Source organism: Salvelinus fontinalis, chromosome 7 (genome assembly GCF_029448725.1).
Source record: "Salvelinus fontinalis isolate EN_2023a chromosome 7, ASM2944872v1, whole genome shotgun sequence".
NCBI classification, from domain to species: Eukaryota; Metazoa; Chordata; class Actinopteri; order Salmoniformes; family Salmonidae; genus Salvelinus; species Salvelinus fontinalis.
Window position 1 is genome coordinate 2,499,430 of NC_074671.1, and position 16,056 is coordinate 2,515,485.

General features: G+C 40.1%; 1 protein-coding gene across 1 annotated transcript in view; it reads right to left on the reverse strand.

The window, feature by feature from the left end:
- Window positions 1-352: 352 nt before the first annotated feature.
- cpb1 (carboxypeptidase B1 (tissue)) overlaps window positions 353-16,056 on the reverse strand; it is a 21,141-nt gene continuing 5,437 nt past the window's right edge. The window contains exons 4-11 of the mRNA XM_055928060.1: window positions 11,917-12,019; window positions 10,894-10,995; window positions 10,501-10,605; window positions 9,013-9,123; window positions 8,090-8,180; window positions 4,071-4,273; window positions 1,613-1,697; window positions 353-722 (exon numbers count right to left, since the gene is read on the reverse strand). Coding sequence (XP_055784035.1) covers window positions 535-722; window positions 1,613-1,697; window positions 4,071-4,273; window positions 8,090-8,180; window positions 9,013-9,123; window positions 10,501-10,605; window positions 10,894-10,995; window positions 11,917-12,019 — 988 coding nt within the window. The 3' untranslated portion in view covers window positions 353-534. The remainder of the gene's footprint in view (window positions 723-1,612; window positions 1,698-4,070; window positions 4,274-8,089; window positions 8,181-9,012; window positions 9,124-10,500; window positions 10,606-10,893; window positions 10,996-11,916; window positions 12,020-16,056) is intronic.

A 16,056-nucleotide genomic window follows, 5' to 3' on the forward strand; every position in this document is an offset into this window, starting at 1 on the left:
ATTCTCATTTGAATCAAGAGAACGTGTAAATAGACTGAAAATGCTACTTTGAGATGAGTGCTTTTCCCAAAAGATATTCCTTCAATATGATTATAGATGATTTGAGTGGGATTTTCAGAATAGATGTAGATTAAGTAGAGCAGAAGATACAAACTGCTTCTATACTCAGTCCATTAGTTCACTCTGTCTGGACCAGAATATACTATCTGCTTCTATACTCAGTCCATTAGTTCACTCTGTCTGGACCAGAATATACTATCTGCTTCTATACTCAGTCCATTAGTTCACTCTGTCTGGACCATAACTCAACAACTAATTGACAAAAGAAAGCATTAGAATCAGAGAGGAGATGTGAGATTAAACATATTGCTTGTTTTATTATTTGTTGTCAAGGAGAAAACATGACATGTGTCCCTGCTGGGCGGTGGAGGGGTTCTGATTGGTTCCCTCTAGTACAGGTTCTTCTGCACGTGGCTGGTGATGTACATGACATGTGTCCCTGCTGGGCGGTGGAGGGGTTCTGATTGGTTCCCTCTAGTACAGGTTCTTCTGCACGTGGCTGGTGATGTACTTGACGGCCAGCATGGTCTCCTCACAGGTGGGCTTGATCTGAGATTCCGGCAGCAGGAAGCCGTACCGCCCGGTGTCACGCAGCTCAAACGTGTAGGAGTACTTCACCCCCAGGTCGTAGGCCCAGTCATCAGAGCCACCGGCAGCAGGGTCTGAGGGGGAGGAGATATCAGGAGAAACCTATTATGGGGGATATCCTGGAGGATCGCGCTATAGCAAGGACAGCACACTACACACTACACACTACACACTACACACACTACACACTACACACTACACACAGCTTCACACTACACACTACACACTACACACTACACACTACACACAGCTTCACACTACACACTACACACTACACACTACACACAGCTTCACACTACACACTACACACTACACACTACACACTACACACTACACACTACACACAGCTTCACACTACACACTACACACTACACACTACACACAGCTTCACACTACACACTACACACTACACACTACACACTACACACTACACACTACACACAGCTTCACACTACACACTACACACTACACACTGCACACTACACACAGCTTCACACTTCACACTTCACACTACACACTACACACTACACACTACACACTACACACTACACAGTACACAGCTTCACACTACACAGCTTCACACTACACACTACACACTACACAGCTTCACACTACACACTACACACTACACAGTACACAGCTTCACACTACACAGCTTCACACTACACACTACACACTACACAGCTTCACACTACACACTACACACTACACAGTACACAGCTTCACACTACACAGCTTCACACTACACACTACACACTACACAGCTTCACACTACACAGCTAAATATACATCAACTCAGAGACTGACAGGAGAGGAGAGGACATGGGCCTAATCACTCAGTCACTACGGGTTCATATCCTGGATGATCAAATGTAGAGATGTACTGAAGCTACCGCAGATCTCGATAAAAGGCGATTTAAAGCATAAGCACACAGCCCTGGTGTAGCCATGGTCTTGTACTCACAAATGGTAGCAGCTCCAGGGCCGCTGGTGTACTCGGTTCCATACAGACTACGGAGAACCTTGGAAGCTCCCTCAGCAACAGTCATCTACAGCAGGAGAGAGAGACAGAGAGAGAGAGAGAGACAGAGAGAGAGAGAGAGAGAGAGAGAGAGAGAGACAGAGAGAGAGAGAGAGATAGACAGAGAGAGAGACAGAGAGAGAGAGAGAGATAGACAGAGAGAGAGACAGAGAGAGAGAGAGATAGACAGAGAGAGAGAGAGACAGACAGAGACAGACAGAGACAGACAGAGACAGAGACAGGGGGATTAGAGGATGGATGGACAGACAGATGAGATGGACGGACAATAGGAACGAAGAGATTGATGGACAGGGATCATTGCCTTAGATTTAAAACATTAGAAATTGGTATTTGATGTAACCCACAACGGTACAATACAGGGGTCAAACGTGTTCCATCTACAGACAACGGAAGAACTGGAAGAACCTTGGTACTATGAGTGGCTGGGTTAGAGAGGAGAGGAGAGGAGGGTGAGGAGAGGAGGGGGAGAGGAGAGGAGGGGGAGAGGAGAGGAGGGGGAGAGGAGAGGAGGGTGAGAGTAGAGGAGGGTGTGAGGAGAGGAGGGTGAGGAGATGAGGGTGAGAGGAGAGGAGGGTGTGAGGAGAGAAGGGTGTGAGGAGAGGAGGGGTAGAGAAGAGGAGGGTGAGGAGAGGAGGGTGAGGAGAGGAGGGTGAGAGGAGAGGAGGGTGTGAGGAGAGGAGGGTGTGAGGAGAGGAGGGTGTGAGGAGAGCAGGGGGTGAGGAGAGGAGGGTGAGGAGAGGAGGGTGAGGAGAAGAGAGGAGAAGAGAGGAGGGTGAGGAGAGGAGGGTGAGGAGAAGAGAGGAAAAGAGAGGAGGGTGAGGAGAAGAGAGGAGAAGAGAGGAGGGTGAGGAGAGGAGGGTGAGGAGAGGAGGGTGAGGAGAGGAGGGGGAGAGGAGAGGAGAGGGAGAGGAGAGGAGGGGGAGAGGAGAGGAGGGTGTGAGGAGAGGAGGGTGAGAGAAGAGGAGGGTGAGGAGAGGAGGGTGAGGAGATGAGGGTGAGAGGAGAGGAGGGTGTGAGGAGAGGAGGGGTAGAGAAGAGGAGGGTGAGGAGAGGAGGGTGAGGAGAGGAGGGTGAGAGGAGAGGAGGGTGTGAGGAGAGGAGGGTGTGAGGAGAGGAGGGTGTGAGGAGAGGAGGGGGAGAGGAGAGGAGGGTGTGAGGAGAGGAGGGTGTGAGGAGAGGAGGGTGTGAGGAGAGGAGGGTGTGAGGAGAGGAGGGTGAGGAGAGGAGGGTGTGAGGAGAGGAGGGGGAGAGAAGAGGAGGGTGAGAGGAGAGGAGGGGGAGAGGAGAGGAGGGTGTGAGGAGAGGAGGGTGTGAGGAGAGGAGGGGGAGAGGAGAGTGTGAGGAGAGGAGGGTGTGAGGAGAGGAGAGGGAGAGAGGAGGAGGGTGTGAGGAGAGGAGGGGGAGAGGAGAGGAGTCTGTCTGGATGGGGTGGTTATATCTGTCTGGATGGGGTGGTTATAGAGGGGTATTAGATATCTGTCTGGATGGGGTGGTTATAGAGGGGTATTAGATATCTGTCTGGATGAGGGTGGTTATAGAGGGGTATTAGATATCTGTCTGGATGGGGTGGTTATAGGAGGGGTATTAGATATCTGTCTGGATGGGGTGGTTATAGAGGGGTATTAGATATCTGTCTGGATGGGGTGGTTATAGAGGGGTATTAGATATCTGTCTGGATGGGGTGGTTATAGGAGGGGTATTAGATATCTGTCTGGATGGGGTGGTTATAGAGGGGTATTAGATATCTGTCTGGATGGGGTGGTTATAGAGGGGTATTAGATATCTGTCTGGATGGGGTGGTTATAGAGGGGTATTAGATATCTGTCTGGATGGGGTGGTTATAGAGGGGTATTAGATATCTGTCTGGATGGGGTGGTTATAGGAGGGGTATTAGATATCTGTCTGGATGGGGTAGTTTGTGAATTGTATGTCTTTAAAGCGACTCATTTTAAGGTGTTAGGGATTATGGGCTAGGGTCAGGGATTATGGGTTAGGATCAGGGATTATCGGTTAGGGTCAGGGATTATGGTCTAGGGTCAGGGGGTAGGTACTGACTAGCTCGCTGTGGTGCTCGGCCAGATCTTCAGGTGTAAGGGTTAAGGGTTAGGGGTTATGAATTAGAGTCAGGGTTAGGGTTAGGGGTTATGAATTAGAGTCAGGGTTAAGGGTTAGGGGTTATGAATTAGAGTCAGGGTTAGGGTTAGGGGTTATGAATTAGAGTCAGGGTTAGGGTTAGGGGTTATGAATTAGAGTCAGGGTTAAGGGTTAGGGGTTATGAATTAGAGTCAGGGTTAGGGTTAGGGGTTATGAATTAGAGTCAGGGTTAGGGTTAGGGGTTAGGGTCAGGGTTAGTGGTCAGGGTCAGGGGGTAGGTACTGACCAGCTCGCTGTGGTGCTCGGCCAGCTGAAACGTGTAGGAGTAGGGGAAGAGCAGCAGCTGAGAGTAGGAGTGGATGGTGAGGTAGGCCTTGATGGAGGACTTGTTCCTACGGATGAAGTCAGCAACGTTCTTCACCTCGATCTCAGATTCAGGTGAGGAGCCACAGAATGTGTCACTGCATGGGTTGGAGGAGGCCCCAGTGGCTGAGAGAAGAGAGGAGAGGACATGGGTTAGGGTGAAAGGAGAGAGGAGAAGGGTGAAAGGAGAGAGGAGAGAGGAGAGGTTAGGGTGAAAGGTTATATTGGATGAATGCTATGCCTCTAAAGATGTATCTCTCTCCTACAGAGTTGAACATAGATTTAGTGCTTCGGGAATCTATACTGTATCTCTATAGTAATACACCTCTATACTGTATCTCTATAGTAATACACCTCTATACTGTATCTCTATAGAAATACACCTCTATACTGTATCTCTATAGTAATACACCTCTATACTGTATCTCTATAGTAATACACCTCTATACTGTATCTCTATAGTAATACACCTCTATACTGTATCTCTATAGAAATACACCTCTATACTGTATCTCTATAGAAATACACCTCTATACTGTATCTCTATATAATACACCTCTATACAGCATCTCTATAGAAATACACCTCTATACTGTATCTCTATAGTAATACACCTCTATACTGTATCTCTATAGAAATACATCTCTATACTGTATCTCTATAGTAATACACCTCTATACTGTATCTCTATATAATACACCTCTATACTGTATCTCTATAGTAATACACCTCTATACTGTATCTCTATAGAAATACACCTCTATACTGTATCTATATAGAAATACACCTCTATACTGTATCTATATAGTAATACACCTCTATACTGTATCTATATAGTAATACACCTCTATACTGTATCTCTATATAATACACCTCTATACTGTATCTCTATAGAAATACACCTCTATACTGTATCTATATAGAAATACACCTCTATACTGTATCTATATAGTAATACACCTCTATACTGTATCTATATAGTAATACACCTCTATACTGTATCTCTATATAATACACCTCTATACTGTATCTCTATAGAAATACACCTCTATACTGTATCTCTATAGTAATACACCTCTATACTGTAGTAATACACCTCTATACTGTATCTCTATAGAAATACACCTCTATACTGTATCTCTATAGTAATACACCTCTATACTGTAGTAATACACCTCTATACTGTATCTCTATAGTAATACACCTCTATACTGTATCTCTATAGTAATACACCTCTATACTGTATCTCTATATAATACACCTCTATACTGTATCTCCATAGAAATACACCTCTATACTGTATCTCTATAGTATTACATCTCTATACTGTAGAAATACACCTCTATAATGTATCTCTATAGTAATACACCTCTATACTGTATCTCTATAGTAATACACCTCTATACTGTATCTCTATAGTATTACATCTCTATACTGTAGAAATACACCTCTATACTGTATCTCTATAGAAATACACCTCTATACTGTATCTCTATAGTATTACATCTCTATACTGTAGAAATACACCTCTATACTGTATCTCTATAGTAATACACCTCTATACTGTATCTCTATAGTAATACACCTCTATACTGTAGTAATACACCTCTATACTGTATCTCTATAGTAATACACCTCTATACTGTAGAAATACACCTCTATACTGTATCTCTATAGTAATACACCTCTATACTGTATCTCTATAGTATTACATCTCTATACTGTAGAAATACACCTCTATACTGTAGAAATACACCTCTATACTGTATCTCTATAGTAATACACCTCTATACTGTATCTCTATATAATACACCTCTATACTGTATCTATATAGTAATACACCTCTATACTGTAGAAATACACCTCTATACTGTAGTAATACACCTCTATACTGTATCTCTATATAATACACCTCTATACTGTATCTCTATAGAAATACACCTCTGTACTGTATCTCTATAGAAATACACCTCTATACTGTATCTCTATAGAAATACACCTCTATACTGTATCTCTATAGTAATACACCTCTATACTGTATCTCTATAGTAATACACCTCTATACTGTATCTCTATATAATACACCTCTATACTGTATCTCTATAGAAATACACCTCTATACTGTATCTCTATAGTAATACACCTCTATACTGTAGTAATACACCTCTATACTGTATCTCTATATAATACACCTCTATACTGTAGCAATACACCTCTATACTGTATCTATACAGTAATACACCTCTATACTGTAGAAATACACCTCTATACTTTAGAAATACACCTCTATACTGTATCTATATAGTAATACACCTCTATACTGTATCTCTATAGTAATACACCTCTATACTGTATCTCTATAGAAATACACCTCTATACTGTATCTCTATAGTAATACACCTCTATACTGTATCTCTATAGAAATACACCTCTATACTGTATCTCTATAGTAATACACCTCTATACTGTATCTCTATAGTAATACACCTCTATACTGTAGAAATACACCTCTATACTGTATCTCTATAGAAATACATCTCTATACTGTATCTCTATAGAAATACACCTCTATACTGTAGAAATACACCTCTATACTGTATCTCTATAGAAATACACCTCTATACTGTATCTCTATATAATACACCTCTATACTGTATCTCTATAGAAATACACCTCTATACTGTATCTCTATAGAAATACACCTCTATACTGTATCTCTATAGTAATACACCTCTATACTGTATCTCTATAGAAATACACCTCTATACTGTATCTCTATAGAAATACACCTCTATACTGTATCTCTATAGAAATACACCTCTATACTGTATCTCTATAGTAATACACCTCTATACTGTATCTCTATATAATACACCTCTATACTGTATCTCTATAGAAATACACCTCTATACTGTATCTCTATAGTAATACACCTCTATACTGTATCTCTATATAATACACCTCTATACTGTATCTATATAGTAATACACCTCTATACTGTATCTCTATATAATACACCTCTATACTGTATCTCTATAGAAATACACCTCTATACAGCATCTCTATAGAAATACACCTCTATACTGTATCTCTATAGAAATACACCTCTATACTGTAGAAATACACCTCAATACTGTATCTCTATATAATACACCTCTATACTGTATCTCTATATAATACACCTCTATACTGTATCTCTATAGAAATACACCTCTATACTGTATCTCTATAGTAATACACCTCTATACTGTATCTCTATATAATACACCTCTATACTGTATCTCTATAGAAATACACCTCTATACTGTATCTCTATAGTATTACATCTCTATACTGTATCTATATAGTAATACACCTCTATACTGTATCTCTATAGAAATACACCTCTATACTGTATCTCTATAGTAATACACCTCTATACTGTATCTCTATATAATACACCTCTATACTGTATCTCTATAGAAATACACCTCTATACTGTATCTCTATATAAATACACCTCTATACTGTAGAAATACACCTCAATACTGTATCTCTATAGAAATACACCTCTATACAGCATCTCTATAGAAATACACCTCTATACTGTATCTCTATAGTAATACACCTCTATACTGTATCTCTATAGAAATACACCTCTATACTGTATCTCTATAGAAATACACCTCTATACTGTATCTCTATATAATACACCTCTATACTGTATCTCTATAGTAATACACCTCTATACTGTATCTATATAGTAATACACCTCTATACTGTAGTAATACACCTCTATACTGTATCTCTATAGTAATACACCTCTATACTGTATCTCTATAGAAATACACCTCTATACTGTATCTCTATAGTAATACACCTCTATACTGTATCTCTATATAAATACACTATACTGTAACTCTATATAAATACACATGTTACTGTATATATGACTGTACTCACTGCACCATCCAGCGTTCCAGTTTCTGTTGGGATCAGCACCGATGCAGCTGGAACCAGACATCCTGGAGCGGGTCTTTCTCCACATCCTGTTCTGCAGGTCCAAAACACACACCGAGCCACAACACACATCAATCTGTCTGTCTGTCTGTCTGTCTGTCTGTCTGTCTGTCTGTCGGTGTGCTCTGTCTGTCTGTCTGTCTGTCTGTCTGTCTGTCGCTCTGTCTGTCTGTCTGTCTGTCTGTCTGTCTGTCTGTGTGCTCTGTCTGTGTGCTCTGTCTGTCTGTCTGTCTGTCTGTCTGTCTGTCTGTCTGTCGCTCTGTCTGTCTGTCTGTGTGCTCTGTCTGTCTGTCTGTCTGTCTGTCTGTCTGTCTGTCTGTCTGTGTGCTCTGTCTGTCTGTCTGTCTGTCTGTCTGTCTGTCTGTCTGTCTGTCTGTCTGTCTGTCTGTCTGTGTTCTCTTGTAGTTTTGATTTTAGATTTTTGAAACTGAACTGTCGGTTAGGAGCTTGTAAGTAAGCATTTCACTGTAAGGTCTACACCGGTTGTATTCGGCGCATGTGACTAATATTATTTTATTTTATTTGATCACATACTGTATAATGAATAGTTAAACACCACATCTTTGCCATCAGAAATCAGGCAGTGTCAATAATCAGGTAATGCAGTATAACAGCAATTAGTGTACTTTTGGCTAACAGCTAATGGCTAACTGCTATCTGGCTAACAGCTAACGGCTAACTGGCTAATGGCTAGCAGCTAACTGGCTAACAGCTGACGGCTAACTGCTAACAGCTAACTGGCTAACAGCTAACTGGCTAACAGCTAACGGCTAACTGCTAACTGGCTAACAGCTAACGGCTAACTGGCTAATGGCTAGCAGCTAACTGGCTAACAGTTAATGGCTAACGGCTAAAGGAAAGCGTACGCTTTTGTGGGTGAAGTCGTATCCGTCGATGTTGAAGACGGGCAGAACATAGACATCCATCTGGTTTAGCAGGCCGGTCATCTCAGAGTCACTACCGTAGGTGGACAGAGCCTGGGAAGGAGGAGGAAGAGAAGGAGAGGGAGAGAGGAAGAAGAGAGTGAGAGGGTTATGAATTTGAGCTCTGAACTGTTTCGATGGAGGAAGAGGATAATATACCCAGCTAGTACATAACGTTCTGAGAATCATCTTTTTCTTAGAGATTGGTGAGAGTGCTGCTGTCCTATGGTTATTTTGCATACAACCTTCCCACAACGTTCTGGGAACGGTGCAGAATAGTTGCTTAGCTTTGGAACATTCTCAGCACATTTAAGGAACTTGGCAAAAAAATATATATATATTGGTATTTCATTACTTTAACAAACCTTTTCCTGAAATTTCAAACATGGTTACTCTTCATTTTGGTAATGTTGTAGGAACGTTCTTCAACTGGTTTGTCATTGGGAATGTTCTCAAATAGTTCAGAGGACTTTAAGAAACAGTGTTCTTCTGAGGGAATTTCAGTACTCCACCATAGTTTCCCACAGGCTTCCTCGTGGATCGATTTAAAGTCATGTTCTCAAATTGTTCCGAGAACGTTAAGAAAACTTTCCATTAAAAAACACAAGGGAACTTTAGTAACGTTCAGAGAACGTTCTAAGAATGTTATTTAAAAACCTATACATTCCGTTCTCAGCATCAACAAAAATCTCTTTAGCCTTTATCTTGTTAAGTGTGTTCAGGTGTGTTTGCCACGCCCACTAATTGGCCTCACCTGAGCGCTTGTTTCCTTTGACATGGGGTCTGTTTGAATAGACTAAAATGAACAGCTTTGTATGTCTAAAAAAGCATACCATAGTATCCTGGTGGTGCACTGGGCTAATTCCACGGATAGAGAACACAAGATTATAGGGTTAAATCTCTCTGATGCCGTGTCGCAATAAAAAAATACATGTATTTACATGATTAATGCCCGAAGGAAATTCATTTATATCTGAGCTTGGAGTTAAAGGTAACACAAAATAAGCTAACATTCAGTGAAAGTTAAAGAAGTTATTCAAAAACGTTCAAATCACCAATAATGTCTGTTCGCAGAGCATTAATAAAAACTCCAGAGGAAAACTGTCAAGGAACCAGAGAAAAACGTTCTCAGAACCACCTCCCTGCAACCTAAAAATAAACGTTCTCAGAACCACCTCCCTGCAACCTAAAAATAAACATTCTCAGAACAAGCAACATTTTTCACTTCTGTTCTCAGAACGTTTTAAAAATGTTCAGGAAACGTTCCAACAACCAGTTGTGAAACCAAAAACATACGTTCCTACAACTTCCAAGGAACAAAATGTGCTAGCTGGGCATATAGATGATATGATGTAGGATTATAGAATTGTCACGGTGCGTCCATTGATATCCTATTAAATGAGTTATACTATGTCATTCTGTGAGCCTCACCTCCTTGACGAACCACTGGCAGAAAGCGGTGGAGATCCACTCCCTGGCATGAATACCACAGTCCAGGAAGATAGAGGGCTTGGTGGAGCTGGACTTCTTACCGATCTGTAGAGATACGTTTTTTACTAATTTAATAATCTTTATTTCAACAGGTTTGTGTTGTTGAGAATGAAGTAGACTACATGTCGTTCAAGGTTACTCTGGATAATAATAATAATAATACTCTGGATAAGAGCTGCTATGATCCAAAATGGTAACCAGAGTAGGCTAGAACATTTCATAGACCACTATCCAGACTATTTCATAGACTTACTGTCCAGACTATTTCATAGACCACTGTCCAGACTATTCAACAACAGTATCAATAAATGTTGACAATAAAGTGAGTAATACCTTGAGAACGTTCATGGGACGTCCCTCGTAGGTGTTTCCGATCACCTGACGGCTGATCAGGTCGGGGTTAGAGGAGGAGATGGAGGAGATCCATGCCTGGATCTGGAGACACACATAGATCGAGGGATGAGAGAGAACGGGATGAGAGAGAACGGGATGAGAGAGAACGGGATGAGAGAGAACGGGATGAGAGAGAACGGGATGAGAGAGAACGGGATGAGAGAGAACGGGATGAGAGAGAACGGGATGAGACAGAACGGGATGAGAGAGAACGGGATGAGAGAGAATGGGATGAGAGAGAACAGGATGAGAGAGAATGGGATGAGAGAGAAAGAGAGAGAGAGAACGGGACGAGAGAGAACGGGACGAGAGAGAACGGGACGAGAGAGAACGGGACGAGAGAGAACGGGATGAGAGAGAACGGGATGAAAGGGTACGGGATGAGAGAGAACGGGATGAGAGAGAGAGAGAGAGAGAGAACGGGACGAGAGAGAACGGGACGAGAGAGAACGGGACGAGAGAGAACGGGACGAGAGAGAACGGGACGAGAGAGAACGGGATGAGAGAGAAAGAGAGAGAGAGAACGGGACGAGAGAGAACGGGACGAGAGAGAATGGGACGAGAGAGAACGGGACGAGAGAGAACGGGATGAAAGAGAACGGGATGAGAGAGAACGGGATGAGAGAGAACGGGATGAGAGAGAACGGGATGAGAGAGAACGGGATGAAAGAGAATGGGATGAGAGAGAACGGGACGAGAGAGAACGGGATGAGAGAGAACGGGATGAAAGAGAACGGGATGAGAGAGAACGGGATGAAAGAGAACGGGACGAGAGAGAATGGGATGAGAGATAACGGGATAAGAGAGAACGTGATGAGAGAGAACGGGATGAGAGAGAACGGGATGAGAGAGACAGTGGTAGCGAGAGAGATAGTATCTTTGTTCCAACTGTTGTATTAGGATATATTGACAGAGAGAGAGCGAGCGAGCGAGAGATAGAACGAGAAGGCTAGAGAGACATACTTTGTCCCAACTGTTGTACTTGGTGTAGCTGTGTGTTCTGGGGTCTGGGGTTCTGTTGTCCAGCTGCTCTTCCATCTGAGCTTGCAGATCCTCAATCAGGACCCTGAGAACAGAGACAATTCCCCCATCAACGTACGCTGAGTATAACAAACATTAGGAACACCTTCCTAATATGGAGTTGCACCCTCCCCCTTTAGCCTCAGAAAAGCCTCAATTCGTCGGGGCATGGACTCTACAAGCTGTCGAAAGAGTTCCACAGGGATGCTGGCCCATGTTGACGCCAATGCTTCCCACAGTTGTGACAAGTTGGCTGGATGTCCTTTGGGGCGGTGGACCATTCTTGATACACACAGGAAACTGTTGAGTGTGAAAACCCCAGCCGTGTTGCAGTTCTTGACACCAAACCGGTGCACTTGGCATCTACTACCACACCCCGTTCAAAGGCACTTAAATATTTTGTCTTGCCCGTTCACCCTCTGAATGGCACACAATTGTCTCAAGGCTTAAAAATCCTTCTTTAGCCACCTGTCTCCTCTCCTTCATCTACACTGATTGAAGTGGATTTAACAAGTCAATATGGGATCACAGCTTCCACCTGGATTCACCTGGTCAGTCTGTCATGGAAAGAGCAGGTGTTCTTCATTTTTATGTTCAGTGTACATACTAGATACTACTATTAATTAACATATAATATTATATATACTGTCCAGTTTTATTATTTTTCTTTTGTTGGAAAGTCTCTTTCTTGTTTTCAGTCTTCTATATTTTCTCTTTTTGTTTTAATACCACAGGCTGGACAATCCATGTCCTCACGCCAGCATGTAGACACCGAGGGCTCTTGTTACCACAGCGGAGGCATGTTGTCTTCATTTCACTGTCTCCTGATGAACTTAACTCTGTTTAGCAGGTAGTTCCATGGACACACTACCTTCAATGGACCTTGCCAAGGTCAGATTACTTTCGGTCAATAGTCTCTTTCGTATAGCTTCAACTCCGTAACCCACATACTTCCCACGGGGCAAAAACCGGTCAACGTTGTTTCCACGTCATTTCAACTAAAACATTCAATGTGATGACGTTGAATCAACGTGGAAAACTGATTTATAAAGTCAGCAACGTTTCATATCGTTTTCACCCAACGTTTAACCTAAATCCAATGATACATTCCTGAGCAGAAAGAGTATTTATATTAGTATACAGTAGGATAGTATCCAGTAATATCTATATAACAGTAATATCTATATATAATATCTTTATTACAGTCTCCATCCCACTTTACTGCAGAAGGGTATAGACTATATCAGTGTGTAGTATGTATGTATCATGTATGTATTATCTATGTAGTATGTAGTAGTTTCTATTTGTAGTAGTATCTACACTATCGTTCAAAAGTTTGGGGTCACTTAGAAATGTCCTTGTTTTTGAAAGAAAATCACATTTTTTGTCCTTAAAATAACATCAAATTGATCAGAAATACAGTGTAGACATTGTTAATGTTGTAGATGACTATTGTAGCTGTAAACTACAGATTTTTAAAGAAGCAATAAAACTGTCCTTTAGACTAGTTGACTATCTGGAGCATCAGCATTTGTGGGTTCAATTACAGGCTCAAAATGGCCAGAAACAAATAACTTTCTTCTGAAACTCATCAGTCTATTCTTGTTCTGAGAAATGAAGGCTATTCCATGCGAGAAATAGCCAAGAAACTGAAGATCTCGTACAATGCTGTGTACTACTCCCTTCACAGAACAGAGCAAACTGTCTCTAACCAGAATAGAAAGAGGAGTGGGAGGCCCCGGTGCACAACTGAGCAAGAGGACAAGTACATTAGAGTGTCTAGTTTGAGAAACAGACGCTTCACAAGTCCTCAACTGGCTGCTTCATTAATTAGTTCCCGCGAAACACCAATCTCAACGTCAACAGTGGAGAGGTGACCTCAAACTTTTGAACGGTAGTGTATATGTCAAATCAAATCAAATCAAATGTATTTATATAGCCATTCTTAGATCAGCTGATATCTCAAAGTGCTGTTCAGAAACCTAAAAGCCTAAAACCCCAAAGCAATGCAGGTGTAGTAGTATGTAGTAGTATCTATATGTAGTAGTATCTATATGTAGTAGTATCTATATGTAGTAGTATCTATATGTAGAAGTATCTATATGTAGTATTATCTATATGTAGTAGTATCTATATGTAGTAGTATCTATATGTAGTAGTATGTAGTAGTATCTATATGTAGTAGTATCTATATGTAGTAGTATCTATATGTAGTAGTATCTATATGTAGTAGTATCTATATGTAGTAGTATCTATATGTAGTAGTATGTAGTAGTATCTATATGTAGTAGTATCTATATGTAGTAGTATCTATATGTAGTAGTATCTATATGTAGTAGTATCTATATGTAGTAGTATCTATATGTAGTAGTATGTAGTAGTATCTATATGTAGTAGTATCTATATGTAGTAGTATGTAGTAGTATCTATATGTAGTAGTATGTAGAAGTATCTATATGTAGTAGTTTCTATATGTAGTAGTATCTATATGTAGTAGTATCTATATGTAGAAGTATCTATATGTAGTATTATCTATATGTAGTAGTATCTATATGTAGTAGTATCTATATGTAGTAGTATGTAGTAGTATCTATATGTAGTAGTATCTATATGTAGTAGTATCTATATGTAGTAGTATGCAGTAGTATATATATATGTAGTAGTATCTATATGTAGTAGTATCTATATGTAGTAGTATCTATATGTAGAAGTATCTATATGTAGTATTATCTATATGTAGTAGTATCTATATGTAGTAGTATCTATATGTAGTAGTATGTAGTAGTATCTATATGTAGTAGTATCTATATGTAGTAGTATCTATATGTAGTAGTATCTATATGTAGTAGTATCTATATGTAGTAGTATCTATATGTAGTAGTATGTAGTAGTATCTATATGTAGTAGTATCTATATGTAGTAGTATCTATATGTAGTAGTATCTATATGTAGTAGTATCTATATGTAGTAGTATCTATATGTAGTAGTATGTAGTAGTATCTATATGTAGTAGTATCTATATGTAGTAGTATGTAGTAGTATCTATATGTAGTAGTATGTAGAAGTATCTATATGTAGTAGTTTCTATATGTAGTAGTATCTATATGTAGTAGTATCTATATGTAGTAGTATCTATATGTAGTAGTATCTATATGTAGTAGTATCTATATGTAGTAGTATCTATATGTAGTAGTATCTATATGTAGTAGTATCTATATGTAGAAGCAGTGGTTTAATGTACCTTTAAAGTAAAAATAATTTAAAGTACCACTAAGTCGTTTTTGTGGGTATTTACTATTTATATTTTTGACTACTTTTGATTTTACTTCACTACATTCCTAAAGAAAACGAGGTACTTCTTACTCCAAACATTTTCTCTGACACCCAAGAGTACATTTTGAATGGTTAGCAGGACAGAAAAATGGTCTAATTCACACACTTATCAAGAGAACATTCCTGGTCATCCCTACTGCCTGTGATCTGGAGGACTCATTTAACACCCATGCTTCGTTTGTAAATGATGAGTTTTGGCGTGTACCCCAGGCTATCCGTAAATTTAAAAAACAATAACATTGTGCCATCTGATTGACTTAATATAAGAAATATGAAATTATTTGTACTTTTACCTTTACCTTTATTTTTGATACTTAATAATATTTGAGCAATTACATGTACTTTTAATACTGACATATATTTAAAACCAAATACTTTAAGACTTTTACTCAAGTAGTATATTACTGGCTGACTTTCACTTTTACATGAGTAACTTTCTATTAAGGTATCTTTACTTTACTCAGGTATGACAATTGGATACTTTTCCACCACTGTGTAGTTGTGTGTAGTATATATATATATATATATATATATATATATATGTAGTACTATGTAGTAGTATCTATATGTAGTAGTATGTAGTAGTATCTATATGTAGTAGTATGTAGTAGTATCTATATGTAGCAGTATCTATATGCAGTAGTATGTAGTAGTATCTATATGTAGTAGTATGTAGTAGTATCTACATGTGGTAGTATCTATATGTAGTAGTACGTAGTATAATCTATATGTAGTAGTATCTATACGTAG